The sequence below is a fragment of the Oryx dammah genome, unplaced genomic scaffold (genome assembly GCF_014754425.2).
Source record: "Oryx dammah isolate SB20612 unplaced genomic scaffold, SCBI_Odam_1.1 HiC_scaffold_20, whole genome shotgun sequence".
In the NCBI taxonomy this organism is placed as follows: Eukaryota; Metazoa; Chordata; class Mammalia; order Artiodactyla; family Bovidae; genus Oryx; species Oryx dammah.
In genome coordinates, this window is record NW_024070204.1 from 67,487,280 (window position 1) to 67,510,824 (window position 23,545).

General features: G+C 41.9%; 1 protein-coding gene across 8 annotated transcripts in view; it reads left to right on the top strand.

The window, feature by feature from the left end:
• FBXW11 (F-box and WD repeat domain containing 11) overlaps positions 1–23,120 on the top strand; it is a 129,941-nt gene extending 106,821 nt beyond the window's left edge. For 5 of the 8 annotated variants that reach the window (XM_040262760.1, XM_040262759.1, XM_040262753.1 and 2 more), the window contains 8 exons: positions 1,775–1,912; positions 3,908–4,026; positions 5,669–5,918; positions 8,732–8,850; positions 10,552–10,662; positions 11,515–11,593; positions 12,635–12,820; positions 19,521–22,163. In XM_040262760.1, coding sequence (XP_040118694.1) covers positions 1,775–1,912; positions 3,908–4,026; positions 5,669–5,918; positions 8,732–8,850; positions 10,552–10,662; positions 11,515–11,593; positions 12,635–12,796 — 978 coding nt within the window. In that variant the 3' untranslated portion in view covers positions 12,797–12,820; positions 19,521–22,163. Of the gene's footprint in view, positions 1–1,774; positions 1,913–3,907; positions 4,027–5,668; positions 5,919–8,731; positions 8,851–10,551; positions 10,663–11,514; positions 11,594–12,634; positions 12,821–13,307; positions 17,565–19,520; positions 22,164–23,099 lie in introns of those variants that run through there. The other 3 variants (XR_005724851.1, XM_040262754.1, XM_040262755.1) reach the window with 3 other exon arrangements.
• The last annotated feature ends 425 nt before the right edge of the window (positions 23,121–23,545 follow it).

Here is a 23,545-nt window from a genome sequence, read left to right on the forward strand (position 1 = left end):
TTTCTGTTTTTGAAATGTGGCTTTATGTCTGACATTTTATAGACGCACTAGAGATGATGATGATGGCTAAGAAGCTCTCATTTGGTAGCAGATGGACAGATGAGCTATTTCTCGCTCTTGGGACCTCCATGGCACCTCTTTGCATCCCCCTGGTTGTTGGAAATATGTGCTCCTGCCCTCTCTCAACGCCATATATGGGAACTCTGAGAACAGGGCATGTATTTCCAGGCTTCCTGTGCTAAGTACTGAGGCCAAAAATGAGAAGGCATTTTCTTTTTAAGTATATATGTATCAGTATCTCCAATCCTCAATTTCTTTTTCTGTAGAATGAGAATAATAATTTTGGCTTCAGAGTCATGATGATCAAATGAATATTATAAGCTGTATAAAACACATGGCATAGTATTATGGAAGCATGGTACCTGGCATATAACATTCAGTAAATTTTAACATTTTAGAGCATACAGAAGCGTGTTGCCTTCAAAATAAGAAATGTGGTTTGTTAGATGTCAGAAGAGCCAGTAATTAAGTGCTTAACTTTGTGAATAAAGATGTGATTTATCTCCTTTCTGCACTTAAGCAATTAATTAAGCTTTTAACTACTCAGATATGTCTTTTGAACTAGTATAACCAATTATTGTAGTCCCTATTGTCCCCTAATTTCAAGAATCAGGAGTTTATATTTTGGTTGTCCTTAGTGGAACATTGTGTCTTTTTATCCTGAAAATCCCTGACATCCACTACCAGAGATAGGCCTAGTGTTCTGGGCATGGCCCACCTCCTCATTAAACTTTGCCCACTGGTCTCAGGCCGTAGCACTATATAAGACCCTTTAAGTCCTGCAGCACTTACAGTTTTTAATCACTAATTTGATACGGATATTTTATGTGGAGTTGTTACTGATCTTTCTAAGTTCTGTGTTCATTGCCTTTTTGTGGACACTGCATATTTTAAAAGGAAAACCATAGGCTCAGAGTCAGGAAGGAACTGGGTGTGGTTGCCAGCTCATCCAGTTACTAGTTTTGTGGCCCCAGGCAGGTTAAACTCCTTGTTTGTAAAAGGGAAGTAATGAGAACTTCTTGCAAGGTTCATGCATGGATCACTGAACCAAATAAACATGATTTAGTGTGTATCCAGCTATGCTCCCTGTCAATCTTTTCATCCCCTTGCCTGGCACAGTCAGTCATTCAGTACCTGGAGTATCCAGCATCTCAGTAAGTGTTGAATGAATGATGAAAGAATGAAAATCAGGACTGGAATGTGCCATTCTTACTCTGAAGGGGAAGATTAGAAATGGATGACACAGTTCTTTCTGTAGTAGTCAGCATGTGGTAGTTTTCAGTGTATTTTCTCACTGATCAAAACAGTCAGTGTTTTGCGTAGATACGTAGGTTGTTAATATATACTTATGTTAGTGGTGGTCTTCTGCCAAATATTTTAAGTGGCAGTAAAGAATGATCCAGTGAGTTACTATCTGTATGTTTTGGGTGCAGATAGCATTGTTTAAGCGTATTGAATTGTATCTAGGCCATTTTTTCCAAACCCAACCCGCATTCATTGGAGATCTTGTGATAGTTGCCAGATGGGCTGTGAGCGTGTGAGGAAAACTATTGTTGGGCTCATGTCTTACTTGGAAAAGAGTTTAATTCCTGTCCACAGACAGCTATCAGACCAAGATGGAGTATCCCCGGTGTGCTGTTTCTGAAATGCCAAAGACTGCACGCTGATAGAGCAGCTGAGTCGCGGAAGCTCATCTCTCGCCCCCTTTCCCCAGACCATCGAGTCTAACTGGCGGTGTGGGCGGCACAACCTGCAGCGGATTCAGTGCCGCTCTGAGAACAGCAAAGGCGTCTACTGCTTACAGTATGACGACGAGAAAATTATCAGCGGCCTGCGAGACAATTCCATTAAGGTAAATGACTGCATTTGGTATGCGTTATTTTTAGAACTGTGGCTACATGTTAGAGGCTAGATGTGAAGTCTCCATTTCCTCCTGATTGGTTTTTATCTCTTTCACTCAATCTTGGCAGCTGTCTGCCCTCTGCTAACACTAGACCCCTGGATCCTCTCACTTCTTTCCCTTCCCGAAGCACATTCACTTGCTGTATTCTGTATTTAGGTGCAAGTAGAGAATATCCCAGTATCACAGGGCTCTTGGTTACTTTGCTAGCTGGTGAAAGTGTTGCTAACTTGCACATAAATCAAGAGTCATTGCCTTTTACGGTTTCTGTGAAAGGCTAAGTTGATAACAAAAAAGAATGATAGAGTAATTTATATTGTTTTTATTCACTTTTCAGTAGTAGATAAACTGGATCATTTCTTTGTGTTTAATGTTTAATGGCTCTTAACAAATTTTTTTCATATTGTTTGTAGCTTATTTTCTCATATTTAAGAAAATGTGTGATTTTTTAACTTCTGGTTATAATTTACATATGCTCTTTTGGTGTAAAGTTCTGTGAGTTTTGATAAGCACAGATAGTTGTGCAACCATAACAGTAATCAACAACCAGAACAGTTCTGCCATCCCTCAGATTCTTGGTCCTGCTTCTTTGTGTTTACCTATTTTGTTCCTCAGGCGCTGACAACTACCGATCTTTTTTTTTCCTGTCCCTATAATTTTGCCTTTTTGAGAATGTCCTGTAAATGGACTCACATAGTAAAACCTTTTGAGCCTAGGTTTTTATACTTAGCATTGTGCTTGAGATTCTGCTCCATTGTTGCATTTAACAATAGTTGATTCCTTATTATTGCTGAGTAGCATTCCTTTTTATGGTTACACCACACTGTGTTTATCCATTTACCTGTTGAAGGACATTTGTGTTCATAGTTTTTCACAATTATGAATGGAGAGAGCCACTGTAAACATATGCATGCATGTTTTTTGTGAGAACATACTATTATAATTTGCATTGGCCATTTGTAGTTAACTTTAGGAACACTGCAAATTATGATAGTATTTTTACAAGGGAAGAAAGAGGTGAAAGTGCTAGTCAGTCACTCAGTCGTGTCTGACTCTTTGTGACCTCGTGGATTGTAGCCCGCCAGGCTCCTCCATCCTTGGAATTCCCCAGGCAAGGGAGTGGGTAGCCATTTCCTTTTCCAGGAGATCTTCCTGACCCAGGAATCGAACCCAGGTCTCCTGCATTGCAGGTAGATTCTTTACAGTCTGAACCACCAGGGAAGCCCCAAGAAATAGGTCCACAAGAATCTATTTTTAACAATACATTCTTCAAAGAAAATCACTTCCCATCTTTCCCATTATTTGTGAACAGTCTGAAAAACTTGGAAACCACCGGAAAGATCAAAAGAAGGGAGAAAAACAGCACTCAGAGTATAGAGCCAGCTGTCACCATTTTACTTCCTTTTAATCTTTGCTTTAAAACATGCATAGTGTTTATGTCACTACGTGGATGACTTTTAGTCTGATTTTTCGAAAAACATAACTTAATAAAGCATTGTATTTTCTCATTAAAAACTCTCCATAATTTTCTGTGAAATTTTTTGTAAGATGCTGAACATTTTTCATCTTAAATTTTTCGTAAACAATGTCATGGGTTGAAGGGTGTGCATTCTTAAAGACTCTTAATAGATACTGTCATATTGTTTTCCAGAGGGTGAGCCAACTCTTTTCGCAGAGTTTATTTAAAAATTCTCTTTATATAAGGCTGCTAAGTATAATGGACACAGTAGTTACGGGGACAGAGTAAACCAAATAGTACATCTCTTCTGGAAGTTGTTCAATATTGCCTCTTCCCCTCTCATCATTTACCACCTGTTTGATGTTTATTGCTCTTAGTTACTGGAACACAGCTTTGTTTTGTTTTATGATTCAGAAAATAAGGTGAGATAACATTTATCAGAATGTGATATACTAAATTACTGTTTGTGGTTGATCTTGTCTCAATAGATTTGGGATAAAACCAGCTTGGAATGTTTGAAAGTGTTAACGGGCCACACTGGCTCTGTCCTGTGTCTCCAGTATGATGAACGTGTCATTGTGACTGGCTCTTCAGACTCCACAGTGAGGTGAGGATATGGCTTCACTAGTCTGAACTTGTATACCTTCCATGAGAAGATTGAGGTTCATACCCTCTTCTGCAGTAAAGTACACACATACCGTGTATATGTTTTTGTATGCTCTATTTAAAAACCACTTTTGGTATAGCTGCATTAGAGCAAAATAGACAGGAAAGCTAACTTTGTTAAGTAGGTCCTATTCCCATTACCCTACGTTACAGAGATGGCAACTTGCTTTCCTGTAAAAGCACATTACCTCGTATCAAGCTAGCTTTTCCCTGGAGACCATGCTCCAGAGGGTAGAGAAAGGAGGCAGGGTGTTGTAGGAGTGTGATGGGTAGTAACCTACAGATACTAGAAAGAATCGGAGGCAGTTATTTGCAGCACTTTAAATACTGTGCCAGATATTTTGTATGATGTTTTCCTGTTGAATTCTCACAGAAACCTTTCCAAATAGGTGAATAGTATCTTCTTTTATATAGGTGTAGTTTGGGGAAACAGGCCAGAGAGGCAAATAATTTACTCATATAGTTAATTTTGAGCCTTGCGTTTTTATCATTCAAGACTGTGTTGATATTATGTAGCTTTTCCAGTAGTGGAGACTCCAGTTCTCAGATGCCATCAACAAGGCCCAGGTGGTAAAGACAGAAGTGGCAGTGTTCTGTAGTAGAAGGGAAGCTGAGGTCGCTGGTTGGGATTGAGAGTAGAAAGGAAACCTTACTTGGATCTCCTCCTAAACCCCTGGGACAAGGACGTTTTTCACTCCAGATAGTTTTGGATTTTGGTGTGGTGATGAGTTCACCAGAGCCTAGAGATAATACGGTACAGCCTCAGCTGGAATGCTGGTAGCCGGAGAAAGGCCTGCCGTGTGGAGGAAAGGAAATGCCTCTCCTAGGGTGAGTCAGAGACTTGAAGAGGGTTGTTTTACAGGCACACCTAAGAGATAGAGATAGTCACCAGCACACCTATATCCTTTGCCTGACTCGGGGCTTCAGGCTGCTCCTGCTGACACAGATCATGTCTCAGCCCCAGAAGCATGAATCTTCCTCCTCTCCTCCACACGAACTTGTACGCTTAGGAGTTTGGGGTTACAGAAAAGTTGTGACGTGACGGATTGCCCCTAAGAACCCCGTCCCTCAAGGTTAAAGGAGCTGGAGACGCTGACTTTGTCCATAAAGCGGTCGGGTAAATAGACTGGTGTGGTGATTGAGGAGACAAAAATGACTTACAGTCTCCAGTTTGCAGTGGATAAATAATAGACTCAGAAGCTTGCCAAAGGTCGTAAAGAACCTCATGCTTGAAACCCAGCCACCAAGCCATCTTCTGTGTCATCTTGGGCTCATTGCAAAGCCCAAGGATGTCTTGAATCATTTTTTGTCTCCAGCACAAGCCTGCAAACACCATCCCTGAATACCTGGGCAGAACTGACCTTTTTGAAACCATCTGAACATTTCTTCCCATATAGAAAAATTGCTTCTGGGGGCTCCTTTTAAGCATGGTGTCAGGTCCCAGTCGCCAAGTACATGTGAAGTCCACACTTCCCCAGCCTGCTATTAGGGTCAGTACTAATAGTGGGCCCAGAGCACAGACTCTGGAGTCTCTTCCTGGTTGTCTCAGTAATTAAGCATTGTGCTCTTCTGTTCTGCTCTAGAGTCTGGGATGTGAACACAGGCGAAGTTTTGAACACGTTGATCCACCACAACGAGGCTGTACTCCACTTGCGCTTCAGCAACGGGCTGATGGTGACCTGCTCCAAGGACCGCTCCATCGCCGTGTGGGACATGGCCTCTGCCACCGACATCACTCTGCGCCGGGTCCTTGTCGGCCACCGGGCTGCTGTCAACGTCGTGGACTTCGACGACAAGTACATAGTGTCCGCCTCTGGGGACAGGACCATCAAAGTGAGTGTGTCCACAGTGAGAACTCTGTTTATTCCCATCCCTTCTGCGCATAGAGAAATCCGAGGTGGCTTAGACCAGCCTCACATCTGGCAAGATCTCGATTCTTCTCCATTTGTGCTTGTGAGACATCAAGGCATGCTCATTCTTTGTTTCTAGAGTCATAGGCAAGGTCTGAGAAGAGGGTCACGAGCAGTCCTCTGGCTCAGGAAAGGAAGTTGTTGCTGTTGATGACCTTTCCATGGGGAGAGAGCTCCCTGCAGGACATGTGTCACGCGCTGGGTGCTTCCCACCACTGCCTCACTCCACCCGCTCAGCACTCCTGTTGAGCCATGTTTTACAGATGGGCTGGACTGGAGACCACCACACAGCTAGTCAGTGGCAGAGCTGCAATTTGATTTATTCACCTAACCTTGAGAGCCTGACATATCATCGACCCTGGGCTCAATGCTAAAGATTCAGTATTGGGCAAGACACAGGAGCTCAACATGTGGTGTAAGGCAGGCATGTGATAAGCAGTTACAGTCTGGGTGATCCGTCAGACACAGTAAATGCAGTGCTGATTCCAGTATCCTTGTGAACTTTTAAAATGTTTAGCTTTCCTTTTATTCTTACAGCAGCCTTATTGAGATATAACTCACGTACCATAAGATTTATTATTGTAAAGCATACCATTCAGTGATTTAGTATATTCATAGTGGTGTTTGACTCTCACTAGTTTCAGAATATTTTCATCACCCTCAGTAAAAACCTCATGCCTGTTAGCAGTCAACCGCTATTCTCTTCCTCTGATCCCTGGCAATCTACTTTCTGTTTGTAGATCTGCCTATTGTAGATGTTTAAGGTAAATGTAATTGTATGTTACGTGTGGCTTTTTGTGTCTGGCCTCTTTCAGTGAGTGAGGTATTTTCAGGGTTCAGCCATGTGCTTTGTAGCGTGCATCAGTGCTTCACTCCTTGTGATGACTAAGTGAACTTCTGTGTGTGGACCTTCCACATTGTGTTCATTCATTCATTGGTTCAAGAATATTTTGATTGTTTATACATTCTATCTATTATAAGTAATGCTGCCATAAATATTTGTGTACAGATTTTTTGCAAGTACATATATTTTTAATTGTCTTGGGATGGTAACTCTGTGTTGAACATTTTGAGGAACTGTCAAACTGTTTTCCAAAATGACTTCATCAGAAACCTTCCTTTTATGACCTATACTGGCCAGCATTCTAGTATCTAGTTCCACACATCAAGACTAGATTGCATCAAACTTCAGATTGGATAGCCTGGAAGCTGAAAAACTAGGACTTGTGGCAACTCATTCATCACTCAGTCACACCAATTTGTGCAAGACCAGTGTCTGCAAGCCAAGAGGGTTTGGGCCCTATTATAAAACAGATGTTGCATAATATCAGCCCAGATATTTCTCCATATCCTCACTAACACGTGTGTGTATGTGTGTCTTTTTTATTATAGCCATCCTAGAAGGTGTTTAGTAGTATTAAATCTGCAGTTTTGCTTCCCATTTTCCTAATGACTAATGATGTTGAGCATCTGTTCATGTACTTATTGACCATTTTTATAAGTTCTTTGAAGAAACATCTACTTAAATCTTTTGCTCATTTCAAAGCTTAGATTATTTGTCTTTTTATTATTCGGTTGCAAAAGTTCTTTACATATTCTGGTTACAAGTCCCTTATCAGATAAAGTTTAAAATTTTCTAATTTATTTTATTTTTTGGCTGTGGGGGCGGTCTTTGTTGCTGCACGTGGAGTTTCTCTCGTTGCGATAAGCAGCAGCTACTCTTTGTTGCGTTGCACAGGCTTTTTATTGTGGCGGCTTCTCTTGTTGCAGAGCACAGGCTATGGTGCATGGGCTTGTTGCTCTGCGGCCCGTGGGATCTTCCCCAACCAACGATCAAAGCGGTGTCCCTTGCATTGCAAGGTTCTTAACCACTGAAAGAAAGTGAAAACAGGGAAGCATGTTTTCACTTTCTTGATAGCATCCTTTGAAACACTTTTAACTTGGGTGAAATTCAGTTTACCAATTTTTTGTCGTTGTTGTTACCTGTACTTTTACTGTCATATCTGAGAAATTGCCTAGCACAAGGCCACAGAGATTTACTTTTGTTTTCTTCTGAGGTTTATAGTTTCAGTTCCTTCATTTAGGTCGTTGATCCATGTTGAAGTAAATTTTTGTATACGGTGTGACATGGGGATTCAACTTCACCCTTTTACCTCTGGATATCTAGACAGCCCATTCAACTACAAATGCAGCTAATAAAATAATTCAGGGCACATTGGTTGCTTTGTGTCTCATTTGGCCTGTATTAAGTGTGTTTGTGGACATCTGAGTCTTGCAGACAGCTTCACAAAAGGGGGATTATTTATTTCACATACATAATATTAGGAGTGGTGTGTCAAAACAAATGGAGCTGTTTGAGAAACTCTGCTGGAAAAGAGGAGGATGTAAAAGGTGAAGCCTTTTCACATCAGTTACATTGGGTTTGACATGTCAGCTGGCATAAAAACATAAAATCTGGCCCAAACCCTTCCCTCTAGGCAAATGAATGTTGGAAGCCTCCAGGAGAAGTTCTCTTTGAGAAGATCTCCGGGTCTGGAGACCTCACAGCTCCCTCACTGCAGCTCCCTCACTCCACAGCCAAGAGAGTGCTGCGCTGTCCAGCCTGTTCCCCAGCCTCCGCAGCAGAGTTCCTAGCCAAGTGTTCTGGTCGTTCTTAGCAGTTCTGCTTTTGTTCTAAGATGTCTTGTTGAGAGCTTTTCCGCATCCGTTCTTGACAGTATTGCTAATTGCCTGCAGGTCTGGAGCACGAGCACCTGTGAGTTTGTCCGCACTCTGAATGGGCACAAGCGTGGCATTGCCTGCCTCCAGTACCGGGACCGGCTGGTTGTCAGCGGGTCATCAGACAATACCATAAGGTGGGTAGAAGCGGCTGTGCCGACACAGTGGGCTCATTGTTGCCATCGCATTGATGTCTCTCTCAGTCCTAATGCTCAACAGACTTGGTCTGGGGGCTGCTTCAGATAAGCAAACTTCAGGTAATTTTTCTATGTGTGTCTGGCTCTGCATACTAAAGTGGGTGAATTGTGTATGTCCTGGGTGTTCCTGCAAGATTCCCCCAGTGCACAGGGTTTTACAACCTCACCTCCACCCAAAATTGCTTAGTACCCAAATGCCTCAGAACAGAGCCTGATGCTCTGCTTCCCTCACCTGTGAGCTCCTGCCTCTCTCCCCAACAGATGGGAGTGTCATCAATTCCTGTTTAGTCGTTTATCTCCCTTTTTTCTCCCCAACGCTCGTTGTCCTTGCTTTCTAATAAATATCTCTATCCTTAAATACTTTTTATTGTATTAAAAACTTTCCTCAAATATCTACTTAATTATCCCAGGTCTTTTTTTCACCATCCCAACATTTGCTGGTAACCTTTATAAACAAATTGGCTGTTTGAGCAAAATACGGATTCGGTTCAAGATTATTTTTTTAAAAAAAGAATGAAAGCAGATACATTATAGCTATAACTGCCAAGAGTTTTCTTTACCATTTTAAGTGTGAAGATATCATAAAAGTCCGTTGACAGTTTGAATCTTCGTTCTGTTGCATTCTCTGTGCTTTGCATTATGTAATAATAAACAATCCATAACTTCCTCACTGGAGTCTCTCAGCTTTTGCAAAATAATAATGTGCATTGCTGTCTAGTTTAAGGAAGGGAACCTCGAGTCATAGGGGCAGTGCTGACTGGCTGTCTTCACAGTGGGTCAGGAAGCCACCCTCACTGATTGCTGAGAGCTGTTGCTTAGGATAGAATAGTCATTGGATGTGTGACAGGAGCTACTGGGCTCTACTACTGGAGGCTAAGAAAACATCAGTATAGATTTGATAGCTTTGTGCATATTAGTTTACTGTGATTTCTCTTTTGCAAATAATGTAGACATGTCAGTGATAATAGAAAAAACCCTCTATTATACATAAATCATATACAGAGAAAAGGGCTGTATGTAGTCAGTGGCTTCATATTTCTAAGACATACACCCAGTGAGAGATAGCCACTGTGCCCTGGGTAGCCTGAGGTTGCAGTCGGTCATAGGAAGGGGATGTCCCTAAGCTAATCGGGAGAGGAGACTACCAGCTGGTCCACTGATCCTAATCACAGTGGGCCTCATGGCCTCCAGGCTTCAAGTGCCTGGGTTGGAAGCCTAACCCTCTGGGCCGTCTCTCTCATCTCCCCTTCGCCCATATGCTTTTTCTTCTTTGCAGCCTACAATCCTCATCTCCCCCAGAAAAATCCTTCCCAGATCATTTGACTCCTTGGTTTGATCAATTCAGACTTTACTAGAATGCCTAGGAACTAAACATAATTGAAATTTCTTGTTTGTTGGTCTTATTTAAATAATAACAACATGATTTTTTAAAGTTTCAAACTATATAAAATGAAATACAGTGAAAAGTAAGGCTTCTTCCCAAGTTCTTAAAAAATACCCGAATAAGATACACATGTGTCTTTGAATGTGTGTAATGTGGCAGGAGTGAAACAGAAATAAGGGCTCCCAGGACGGCGAAGATGGTGTGGATAGTGTGGTCATGTGCGAGGCTGGCTCACAGAGCTCTGTTTTTCACTGAAGGCTGTGGGACATTGAATGTGGCGCCTGTTTGAGAGTCCTCGAGGGACATGAAGAATTAGTCCGATGCATCCGGTTTGATAACAAGAGGATTGTCAGCGGGGCCTATGATGGGTATGTGTTTCAGATTTTCAAATGGCACAGCCATAACTATACGAAGAGGAACAGGAAGTACTGCTTATGAAGCAGCCGTGTATTGCCGGGCCCCGTGCTGGGTGTTAATATTTCCTTGGTAATGGTGGATGGCAGGTGTGACACCACTTGATGTGGAGGACACTCAGGCCCAGAGAATGAACTAAGCTTATGCTTTTACCATTATCATAACCTGAAGGGAGTAGCTTAGGCTGTGCGGAAATTCACTTCTCTGTCCCAGCCCTAAATTAAACCAGGCTTTCTTGTGTGTGTATGGTGAGTTCAGTGATAAATTTCTTTTTCCCCTTTTGGTACATCCTCTTTAAAAAGCCGCATGACTTTTAAAATGAGCAAATGGCAACCATAAACCTGTCAAGATGACCTTATATATACTTCACTGAGTGAGTTGGTATGTTCATACTCCTATTATTAACTTTCAGTGTTTGCTTAGTTTGGAGAAAGGTATCCTTGGAATTTCACCAAGAGCCCTAGCTTCTGTCAGTGGCACCTACTCAGCCCTAGAGAACCCCCTGATGAATGAATTTGGTGACACAGATTATCAAGTCAGGAATTGAATTTAGATAACATGAAGTTGTTTTCTTGTATCCCCTCAAATAATAGTTCTTCACCATTTCAGCAATTCTGAGAATGTGTAGGTCCTTACTTCTTCCAAAGCAAGTGTAATTGGTTTAAATACCTTGTCAAAACATCAGCAGGTTCCCCACTATCTTTTAATATAGGCAGTTCAAATGCACTCCTTTTTGTCAAGGAAATGCTTGACAGTGTGTAAAACCTTAACTTTCCCACTCATTGTGATCTTATTCTCCTTTCTAGGAAAATCAAAGTTTGGGACTTGCAAGCTGCTCTCGACCCCCGAGCCCCAGCAAGCACGTTGTGTCTGCGCACATTGGTGGTATGTGATCTGTTGGAATGGGAAGTGCTTCCCTGTGTTGGCAGTTGGCCCCCTGCAGATAGACCTCCCTGAGCCCATCACGGGAAAGCTTCTACATCTCACAGCGTTCCTTCTGCCAAATGGACTCTTCCATTAGTTTAGTCAAAATCAGAGACTATTTTACATTGATATCACTGTGAGCTCTTTCCTCGGGAGTGTTAACACAGCTTAAAATATGAAAGCAGGCCTCCTCATTTGTAGATGGACTGGTTTCCTCCTGGAGCGTGAAGTATTTCCTGTCTGCAGGTTTGGGAGATTTCCTAATACGGGTGTCTGTGGCTGGGTTGTGTTTTACAACACAGCACGTTTTGTATGTTAGGGTGAACTTTCCCCTCAATCTGTATTCTAGGCATTATTGCTGGCATACAGGAATACTTGTTTTTATATGTTCATTTTATTTTAGCAAGCTCATTAGCAAGCTTACTTCACCAAGCTCATTATTTCTAATAATCTGTTTGCTTTTGTTGTATTTTTGAGGAGACAGTTGTCTGAAAATATGGATTGATTTTTCTTATTTTTAATAGTTTTAGCTTCTATTTCTTCCCTTCTTGCGTTGACTAGAACATGCAGAACTTTAGTCAGGGCCATTCTTGTTTCCTTCTTGATGTTAATAGGAATACTTCTGATATCTCACCATTAATTCCGATGTTGGCTGTGGTTTGAGATAGGTATGCTTGGTCATGTTAAAAACACTATCCTTCTGGGCCTAGTTTTTACAGTGTATCAAGAATAGATATTAAATATTGTTGCGAGATGATCAGGCAGTTTTTCTTCTTTGACATATGAATGGGCCAGAATCTAGAATACAAAGTTAAAGAAAACCCTTGAAGTAGAAGCAGAATATGTGTTCCTTGGGTGAAGGGCAAAGCTCAGTAAGCTCTGGAGACTTATTTAGGAAACCTGGATAAGGAGCTGTATTTTTAGCCTGTGCCAGCTCCCTGGTAATGAGATAAGAGGGATTGTCAAGGGCTCATTTATTCATCAAGCTGATATGTTTCCCAGGAACACTCTGGACGTGTGTTTCGGCTACAGTTTGATGAATTTCAGATCATCAGCAGCTCGCACGATGACACGATTTTGATTTGGGATTTCTTAAATGTGCCTCCCAGTGCCCAGAATGAGACCCGTTCTCCCTCCAGAACATACACTTACATCTCCAGATAACAGTCTGCACTTTACCCGTCTCAGGTGAGTACTTCCCCACTTGTAACTTGGCTGATTGAGTCCACCTTCCCTTTGGGGACGTAACAGGAACCAAGGTGGTCAGTCTTTGTTAGAGACATCAGCTTTGCAGAGTTCTAGGATAGAACTCTAGTATAGTTCTAGTATCTTTATGGTCACATCAAAATAAGGTCTGAATCAGAATTCTGATTATTGCAGGTTTTTGTATTGCCAGAAACTATGGTTCCTGTTTTTAAAACCGTTTCTCAGGTCATACCAACTTAATACCAGTAAAAATCCCCCAATCTGTTTTGCAATATAAGGATCTTCTTTTTCTCTTTCTTTCCTGTCTTTCAGTTCTATGTTTAAAAAAAAAAACCACCATCAACCAAATTCTTAAAACTACCTCTCCTTCCTCCCATTACAGTCCACCCACCACCACCATTCCCTGAAGGAGGAGTCAAAGAAGGGTGTTTGTTGAGGGAGCCCCTAAAACTCACTTTTTATCCATTAGACTCAGCAGGTACCCTGGAGAGTTCTTTGCCCTGGTTACAGGCAGACTTAGAGCCATTCTAACCATGGATGATGGCATGTTTTGATTACAAAGGTTATCCGTTAATAGAGGATGAGAAGCCTTCCTTGGCTGTGTCCTTGGAACTGATGATCATGATCATCTGGAGCAGTAACCCCAACTGAGAATTCCGCAAGGAGGCCTCTGCGTTCTGGGCACATTAAACTTTGTAGATTGAAGAAATAATGTTGTGTGTATTGTACTACCACGTATGTAAAGACTGTGTTAATAAAATTCATATTTATGTACATTACTTAGTGCTTAGTAGCTTTTTATCATTGTATATTTTTCTACTTATTGAATATTAGAAATGTAAAGAAAGTCCATGTGTAGAATTGTGACATTTGTTGGTGAAAAGATAGGGAATCACTGGTTTATAGATCACTAAGTTGACATCTTTTCAAATACTCCTTATTTCTGCTCCAGGAAGTTTGACTTACTCAAGGGTCAGCAAACTACAGCGAGAGGCCAGATTTGACCCTCTGCCCAATCTTCTTTATCCTTAGCACAGCAGTTTAAGAATAGTGTTTTGCACTTTAAATACTTGAAAAACTTAACAGTATTATTTTAAGACATGTGAAAATTATGTAAAATTCAAATTCCAGTGCCCATAAATAGTTTTATTGGAAACAGTCATGTCTGTGTCTGTGAAACCAGGAGTTTCAACATCTAGCTCTTACCTTCTGTCCTGTATACACTCGCCCTCCCCAGCCACAGCTATTGTCTGTGGCTTTTTTCGTGCTTCAGTGGCAGAATTGAGTAGTAGTTGCAACAGAGACCATGTGGCTGACAGCCATCTAAAATCTGTACACATTCTGACCTTTTAAGAAAAGTATGCTGACCTCTGGTCTTGCCCCATTGCATCTGTTAGTGGGAAGCCAGGGGTCTGCATCAGGAATGGCCAATGTGTTTTTTTCTTCATGCCAACTCAGTTTGAGCAGCAGTGCCTGGTTGGAGTACTGCTGGTCAGTAGGAAGGATGACGGGACCCCACGTGGACCCAGGAGGACTCAGTGCCCCCACAGTTGGCTGTGCCTCCTTGGCTGCAGGAGCTGAGCCACGGTGGTGACCCTTAAGTCACATACATCATTGCTGTTCCTGGTCTCAGGTGTGTTCCTGGTGTATCTTGTGATAATGGCCATCTCCCTCACTGCTTTCTCTCTGGATAGATTCTTTACAAATCAGCTGAGAAATTCACATGCCACACTTTTTACATTTATTAAATTACAGGAAATTACAGAGGAAGAAGGCAAGGATCTCTTGAATGCTTGCTCATCCCTGCCTCAGCCTTCCTTCCTCCAAAGAGAAAGAAATAGATGAGGAAGGAGGAATGGACCTGAATGAAAACTGGTTTCATCCTTCCTTCCTGGGATTTTCTTCTCCCTCTTCAGCCCACCCTTGATCCTGCTACCAACTGTGGTTGTCTTCGCCCTGCCTCTGCCCTTCACTCGCTCCCTGTTGCCTTCAGGAACAGGGCTTGGCTAGGACTAGCTACCAGGAGTTTCACCCTCTCACTCTTCCCTTCTGTCCTCTTTGCCCTCCCCCACCCCCGCCTCTCATTCTTCCCTCCCCAAAACCCAGTGCTCCAAGCAGACTGAACTCTGCCCCAGCCCCTCATCACTCCTCAGACCTCTGACCCTTGCTCCCCTTGCTCGCGTTGTCAGGGCTTTGTAGAGATCAGCACCCCACCTCCTCTCCTTCACCTGATCCGACTTGGTTTATTCTTCGGCGTTGAAATGGTGTGCACGCCTGTCTCTCTTACAAGGCTGTGGTGCTCCTTTTTGTTCTGGAGCCCCAGTGTCTAACCCCGCATAGTGCACCATGAGCGCTCACTGGCATTGGTTGGCCAAGTATGACGTCTTTGTGCCCTTTCTCCTCAGCCAACCAGAATCTGACCATAAATAAATAAGTCTGCATAAGAAAGTGCAGTGTATTCATACAGTCACCTTCCGCAAATGTAAAGAGAATCACTGAGTAAGAAACTGGAATCAATTGTCCAAACTAGCAGTCAAAGTACTAGATAGATTCTTCATATACACAGGTGCCTATACGTACGTGTCTCCCTCTGCCCTGTCCCTTTGCTAATCTCCATTTTTGTTCTTGAATCAATTTTATTGAGGTGTGATTTTTATAAAACAGATTGTACCCACTTAAAGTATGCTGTGTGACAAATTTACATACCCCTGCAACTTCCTCCACAATCCAGATAAGAACGTTTCTATCACCCCCAGAAGTGCCCTTGCGTCCTGGAGTCAGAACCTGACCCCACCGTAGCCTTAGCAAACACTGACCTTTCTTTCACTAGATTCATTTCCATTTTCCACAGTTGCACCATCCACTTTGGTAGTCATGAGCCATATGTAGCTCTTAGGCTCGAGAAATGTGTCCAGTTTGATTTAGGAACTGAGTTTTTAATTACATTTAAATTGAATTGGATTTTTAATTATATTTCATTATACTTCATTTAAACTTAAAACAGCTACATGTAGCTAGTGACTACCATGTTTGGACCAGCATCATTGTAAGAGCTTAGCTTTGACATTAGGTCTTTGATCTTTTTAGAGTTAATTTTTGTATATAGTGTGAGGTAAGAATATCATTGTTCTTGTTTTGTATACAGCCATCTAGTCATTCCAGCGCTATTGGGTTAAGAGGCTATCCTCTTCCTATTGAATTGCTTTAGTACGCTGTCAAAAAATCAATTCCCCACTTGTTTGTAGTTGCTTTTCTGGCCTCTGTTCTGTTCTGTGATCTATGGCTATCCTTTTGCCAATACCACACTGTATAATAAGTCAACTTTAAAAACATTGTTTTGATTCTTTTAGGTCCTTTTGGTTTTCATACTCATTTTTGAATGAAATTGTCAAATTCTATGAAGATTATGGGATTATGATCAGAACCGCATTAAGTCTAAAGATCATTTTGGGGAGAATTTCCGTCTTTAACGAATGTTGAGTCTTCTGACCCATAAGCCCAGTATATCTCTTGATCATTTAAGTCTTCTTCAGTTTCTCTTGAGCAGGGTCTTGGCAGTTCTTAGTGTGAAGTCTTGCACATCTTTTGTTAAGTTGATTCCATTCTTAATTTCCATTCTAAGCTATACATTTCTCTCTCTGCGTTGCTTTCGTTGTATCCCAGTGCCTCTGCCTTTATTTTTCCCATGTTGGAGACATGCGTAAAACAGAACACGGACAGCTCCACTGTGCCTGAGCTGAGATGGACTGGGTCAGAGGAGTGGGTGAATCACCCAGCAACTTAAATGCATCTCTTTGGTAGTTTTGAAATGTGCCACTCTGCCAGAGAAGCACGTGACACACTCTGAGACGTCAGCAGTGTGTTTTCTCCCCGCTCTGGCATATTTGATAGATGAATTATAGAGCATAGTAAACTTTCACAAATTGGACAACTTTTATAGACTTCGTGAAACTGCCCTGAAACATGGTTCCTTTGATTGAGAGATGAAACAATGATCACCAGGGCTCGCTCTCATTGGCTCTGGTGGAAAGAAAACTGAGGTGTTACTTCTTCCAGTCCATCCTCTCACCCCCTTTCTGGGAGAACAACTGTGTTGTGATCCACAATTACAAATCAGTGGAAAAATCTTATCTGCTTTTTAAGCATCACAAGCATTGAAACCTCAAATGTGTTTGTCTCTTCAAAGTGAACTACTTTTGACAACTTTGGCAGTCAACTTTATAAATTTCATTGCTCTTTTCCAAGTTCTTTTCATTTATTGTAACAAGGAAAAATTATTCCCATGTGATACTGTAAGATTTGTGCATAATAAGAAGCACTACCATAATGATGATTTAACCTTGCAGTAAGATATTTACCCCTAAAATACAAGGTAAGAGTATTTCTATGTCGGGAAATTAAGCAGTAGATTTATTTGCTGAGTCATTTTTTAAAAAATTACTGACTTCTAAGAGCTATGTATACAGTAGCTCTCTTTTTCATTAGAAGACAATATAGGATCATTATTTGGAAATTAGTGAAAGTTGGTAAGCCAAAAGAAGAGAATAAATTCCTTGGTTTGCTATTGTTAACTCCTTTGTATGTAGCCTTTCAGGCTTTTAAAAATTGTGGTTGATAACTGTGCTTCTCCCCCCCTCCCCTTATTGTGAAATTATTGTCTGTTAACAAGGTCACTGTTTATCTAAATTATTGTTCCTAATGGCAAAATAAAATTTGATTGTTGGGATATGGCCCTGTTATATATTTATATTTTCCCCCCAGCTTTTAGCTATTATAAAACACATTGCCATGATTCTTTCAGCTTAGTCTTTGCCCAACCCTTTATTACCTTTGGATAGAATTCTAGAAATGTCTACAGTGTCTAGGTTGAAAGGTATGATATTTAAAGACTTTTGATACTTAGAGTTACCCTGCAGAAGAGTTACATCTGTTGACATTCCCACTAGTAGCATTTGAGAGTGCTGACTTCTAATCTCTGAGTGTTAATATTTTTAAAATAATTCAAGTACTGTTCATATCCTTTATGGGGAAAATAGTGGCAGATGTAGTTGAATCTGTCTTGAATTCATTGAGAAACTTATTAGGATTTTTGGTCTTAGTGAAAATTACCAGCCTTTTAGGAAAATTGCCTTTAAATAATATATAAGCTTTAAAAACAAATCAAAAGCTTTAAAAAAACAACCCCCCACCCCTTTTTCTTTCTTTCTCTTTTACGCCAAAGAGTTTTAGACCTAAAGGCGACTTAGATCTTCCAGGCCAATGGTTTAGTGCAGTGTTTGGAAAGGATTGTAACTTATTAGTGGTTGTGAAATCATTTCAATGGAGTTTGACTTTGGGTGAAATTTAGGATATAAAGTGCCAACCTGCATTGTTCATAGTAATGATAAGTATTGTTTCATGAATGTTCTGCTTAGTGTGTGTGTGTGTGTTTATGTACATGGGTGAATGTAGAGATTGTGATTAAAACATGTTCCTCACTCAAGGTCATGTGTGCCAAGTTGCTTCAGTTGTGTCCAACTCTTTGCGACCCCTTGGACTATAGCCCGCCAAGCTGCTCTGTCCATGGGATTCTCTAGGCAAGAATACTGGAGTGGGTTGCCATTTCCTCCTCCAGGGAATCCTCCCGACTCAGGGACTGAACCCTTGTCTTGTACATCTCCTGCATCGGCAGGCAGGCTCTTTATCACTAGTGCCACCTGGGTAGCTCACTCAAGTTCATGGTCAAAAAAAATAGAGACCATTCAGTTGCCTCGCCCTCTGCATTGTGTTTTCCTCTTATAAATGATTTCTTTCAAAAAGAAGTAATTCCTGACTATTAGCATTCTATTTAGAATGAATACTTTAGGGGCTTCCTTGGTGATCAGTGGTTAAGACTCCACACTGCCAATGCAGGGGGCCTGGGTTCAATCCCTGGTTGGGGAACTAGATCTCACACGCTGCAGCTGACATCCCAGCGCAGCCAGTTTTGTTTGTTTGTTTGTTTAAAGAAGGAATACTTTATTTACTAGCCTTTACATATTTTTTGTTTTACAGTGACAGATAAAGGCTCTTGGTCTGTCATAAGAGAGGCCCCTAGTGGGCTCTGGGTGGCATAATGTAAGATAATGCTAATTACAAAATGTAACTTTAAGCATATATCACATGCATAACTTTTAGCAGTAGTGTGAAAAATGGTAGGGCATAGGGTCAGTCATCTCTTTGAATCCCCTCTCTTGTCACTTAAGCTAATGCTTTTTTTCCCCTTGAAGTCTAGTTTATTTGCAATGTTGTGTTAATTTGTGCTGTACAGCAAAGTGACTGAGTTATACACATAAATATATTCTTTTTTATATATTCTTTTCCATCATGGTTTATCCCAGGATATAAGGGCTAATGCTTTAAACTAAATAATGTTTCTGACCCTCAGTTCTCTCATTTGTTAAGTGAGTATAATAGTTGCTCCCTCATAAGTTTGTTGTGAGGTTTAAATAAATGTGATGCCTGGCATATAGTATGCTCGAAACAGTTGGCAGCTTCTGTTTTGATGCTGATTATTTGACAATGAGTGTTAACGTGTGCACAGCAATGTACGTGTCTTTGTGGAGATGAATGGGCTGTGATATATATCTTCACATCCAACCAGAATATCCATCCATGCTCCCTTTGGTTTTTTTGTTTGTTTGTTTGTGTTTGTTTTTTTCAGGGTTTCCTAGTCTTGAACTACTGGCTACGCGGCTACCAAATGCCTAAGGGAGTTCTTCACAGCTGAGTTAGGCTGGAATTGGTTCTAGACGCTGGGCAGATGCAAAGCAGCCTAACTCTTCAAGTACCGGCATTTCTCACCTCCGATTCCGGCCTCTGCTTTGAGGATACCTTAGCCTCACCGACTTTCAGTAGTACAGAAGCCCACTTCCTCCCCCTACCAGTGAAAACAAATCTAACGCTTCAAATGTAAATTTTTCATATGAGAGGAACGTAAAGTCTGTTTTGCAGAAGTAAATCGACCGTCAAGAGAAGACTTGGCCTCTAATTTATATTGCTTTGCACTTTGGTCTGGTATTAAGAAACAGCATTCTTCGGTGAAATTTTGGGTGCCAAACAGCTACCCAGAATGTCCAGGGCTTTCCTTTTCAGAAGTTCGCATTCTCCTTTTGACCGTCCAAGTCATGATGAATTCTGACTTGTATTAGGAACATGTTGGACAATGGAAACATTTCTCTGGATTGATTAATATTTTTTTGGATTATACTTCCTTTCTGTACCAATTTCTTTTAATTTAAAGAACTATAAGCCAGGTTATATTCTCTGCCAACAGGTGATATAGCTCCTTTTCTGTTAACTGTTCTCTGTGCCCGCCACCGTCTCCTGATATTCAGTAGAGTAACACCTTCACATGTGTGCTTGCCTCCTAATTTAAAATACTGTGTCCGCATGTAGATATAATGTACATAACAGTTTAACCTCAAGGTTGCTCGAGTCAGGGCCCCCATGCCTGAGACACTAATACACGGTGTGTTCGCACTTAGCCATGGGCTGGGCTCAAGAACCCGCTCCCAGGGTCGATGTGGACGACCTAGAACCCTTCCTGCAGTATTCATACAGTGTTTTTATTTTGTCATTGTGCGTGTGTGTGGGGTGTGTGTGTGTTTAATGGGAATCTTGTTTTACGATGTAATTTCTGAAGTTGAACACGAAATGTTTTGTTTGTTGTGCAGTATATACAATAAGAGAGGTACCTTAAATGTTTTTGTTGTTCTTTTCCTCATCTGTACTCCTCCGTATTCGTGGTTACTTCCCATGGCATTCATCTGATTTCTCATCCCAGGTCACGCTCTGTGTGTTAGTAACGCTGGAAAGGGAAGGGCGAGACAGCCCTACTCACTGACTGTCCCACCTCCGGTGTTTGTGCATCCTGCCCCGATCGGGTTGGTGGCAGGGCCCATTTGTGTGTTGGAGCCCGGGTTCCAGGTCAGGCTGGTTCAGGGGCCTGTCTTTCGTGGAAGAGTCCTCCCAGGAGGTGTGAAGCCTCAGGCTCACGAACCCCATCCCTGTCGTCCCTGGTGCCTGCTGCCGTGGCCCCAGCAAGCTCCCCTGGCTCCCGGGTGCTCCACAGTCGGAAATGTATGAATGGGACTGTCACACTGACCTGCGTGGAAAGGATGTTGGTGTCCGGTCGGCCCTCCTTTTCCCTTGTCCAGTATTAGGTTTTGATTTGCCCTTTGCCACTGTTTCCAAAGATCAAGGAAGGTCGCTAACATTTTCAAGGACCAATGAGAACCTCCTGTTAACTAAACCTCTTCCCGTTAGAGCACACTCTCCCTATGGGGGAAGGTACCTGAGCTCTGCTTTGTCCTTTTGCATTAAGAACGGTGTGGGGATCAATGTGTGTGTCTGTGATTGCTTATTGGGTTGGTTGGTTTTTTTGTTTTCCTTTGTCCTTTTAAAAAATAACATCCTTCTCTTGTACACGTTATTAAGTTAATTTCTATTTTTGAGGAGTCTCAAAGTATAAAAAAATACATCTCCATTCATCCGGTGGATGTGTGAGCCTGAGGGTGGTTATTATGCGAGTTGTCTTCACTGACCCGCTCTTCATCCTACAGCTTTAACAGCAGACTGGGTAGGAGAGCCGGGGTGGGGCAGAGGGGAGGGGAGGAGGCGGTGCTTCTGAACGATGGACTTCCTGTTGTTTTGCATGTCTAATATAGAAGTTCCTGTTCCTTGGGAGATCATGGCCTTTGAATATGCACACAACCTTGAATTGTGCCTACAAATTATAGCAGGGGACTTTGGCACCCAAGGAATTCTGACTCTCTGGGGTTATAGTAGTGACTCCCAGCCGTACTCTGGACTTTATTTTGCTAACCATAATTGAGCAACTGTAAATTACTGCTATATTAATGTTTTAAAGCACTGGGATAGTCTAATTCTAACTTGTAATTAATTATGTTTGCCAATTATCTGTTTGAAATAAATTTGTGTCTGAACATCTATTAAAACTGTTAAATTGTACAGATATTATTCATGACAGCTTTGTACTGTGGAATGTGCTTAATAAAAAACAAAAAGTTTGACCTTTGTCCAATAAATTGCTAAGTAATGTCAATAAATCAAGTATGAGTATTACGCAGTACACCTGATCTGGCTTCATGCAATTGTTATTTCAGCTACTAATTCAAAGCCAATACTGTATTAATAAAGTGTTGCAATACTATGATGTTCTATTAAGAAATTTCCGCGCCCCCTCCCAAAAAAAACAACTGTTAACATGCTGTCAGTAATTCAGTGACATACAGTTAAAGTTTGTAGATTAAAAAAATAAAGAAACATCTACTCTGCACCATGAGGTTGAAGGCAAAGTACTCTTTTTTGGCCTGTGAGGACTGGTATGAGATAATGCCTGTCTCTGCCTGGGGCCTTTTCCTGAAAGCCGACTTCAACCTCAGGAGCTGGAGGCTGGCTCAGACCTCCTCCCCAGCTAGTTTGCTTCCCACAAATGCTTAATTGCTTCAAAAGTTACTATGAGAATGGTCCCTTAATTGTGCCCAAGGGCTCAGAGTGGGAGTGGATCCTCTGAATCCAGGGGGTTGGGGGCATGTACAGTTAAGTTGCAGCCCTTTAAGGGACATGAAATTGTCTTTCCTTTCGGCAGATCGACACATTACTGAGGACTAAAGCAGAAGGAATACAGTTAGTATCTTCAGGAGTCCTGAGTAGTTGCAGAGCTTTCCTGATAACTAGCTCAGTAGATTATTTGGACTTTGTTGAGATGAAATAAGAGTAATCAGACACAGCTTTGCTCCCACTCATTTTTCTTGTAAAAATTTTTTGTACGGGAGAGCCTGGTGGGCTGCCGTCCATGGGGTTGCACAGAGTCGGACACGACTGAAGTGACTTAGCAGCAGCAGCGGTGCGCACGTGATTGCTGTGGTTTAGTCGCCAAGTCGTGTCTGACTCTTACGCGGTCCTGTGGACTGTAGCCCACTACAGTCCTGTACATGGCCTCTCTGTCCATGGGATTTCCCAGGCAAGAATACTGGAGTGGGTTGCCATTTCCTTCTCCAAGGGAATCTTCCCGACAAAGTATTGCATTAGTAGGTGGATTCTTTGCCTCTGAGCCACCAGGGAAGCCTATGCATGTGGTTAAAGAAAGCCAGTTTACAAGCCATGGAAAGATGGTGTACACAGTGGTTTTCCCTTTCACTCTTGACTCTCAGTCCTCCAATCCTTATTGACCGGATTTTTGCATATCCTCTGACAGATGGTAATCTGTGCATAGAAGGGTGTGTGTGTGTGCACAGATGCCTCCCTACCTGCTTCATACCTGCTGTCCCCATGCCCTGAAATAGTTGGGGTAGCCTGCTGTACTTCACCTGTTTCATCTAGTATTGGGGTTAGCCTGTGTTCCCTTGAGCTTGATGTGGTTCTTGACTTTCCCTGTAATGACTCTTGTTTATCACAGGTCTGTGTGTCCCTGCCTGTACTAAACACTAAACAGGATAAACTGTTCTTGGTGACTTGGACTAGTCATTACGAACAGCAGATGTTGAACCCAAACCGTGCTGCAGAGTGGGCAGAGGTGCAGGTGCCAGAGCAGACCCTCACCCTGCTAGCTGCCTTCTGCCATCCCATATTGGTGCTCAGTCAGTGAGAGACAGCGAACCCTAGTTTTCTTTTATCCTTGATAGGCGATGTTACTGCAAGAAATTCACGCTGTGAATGAGTGGA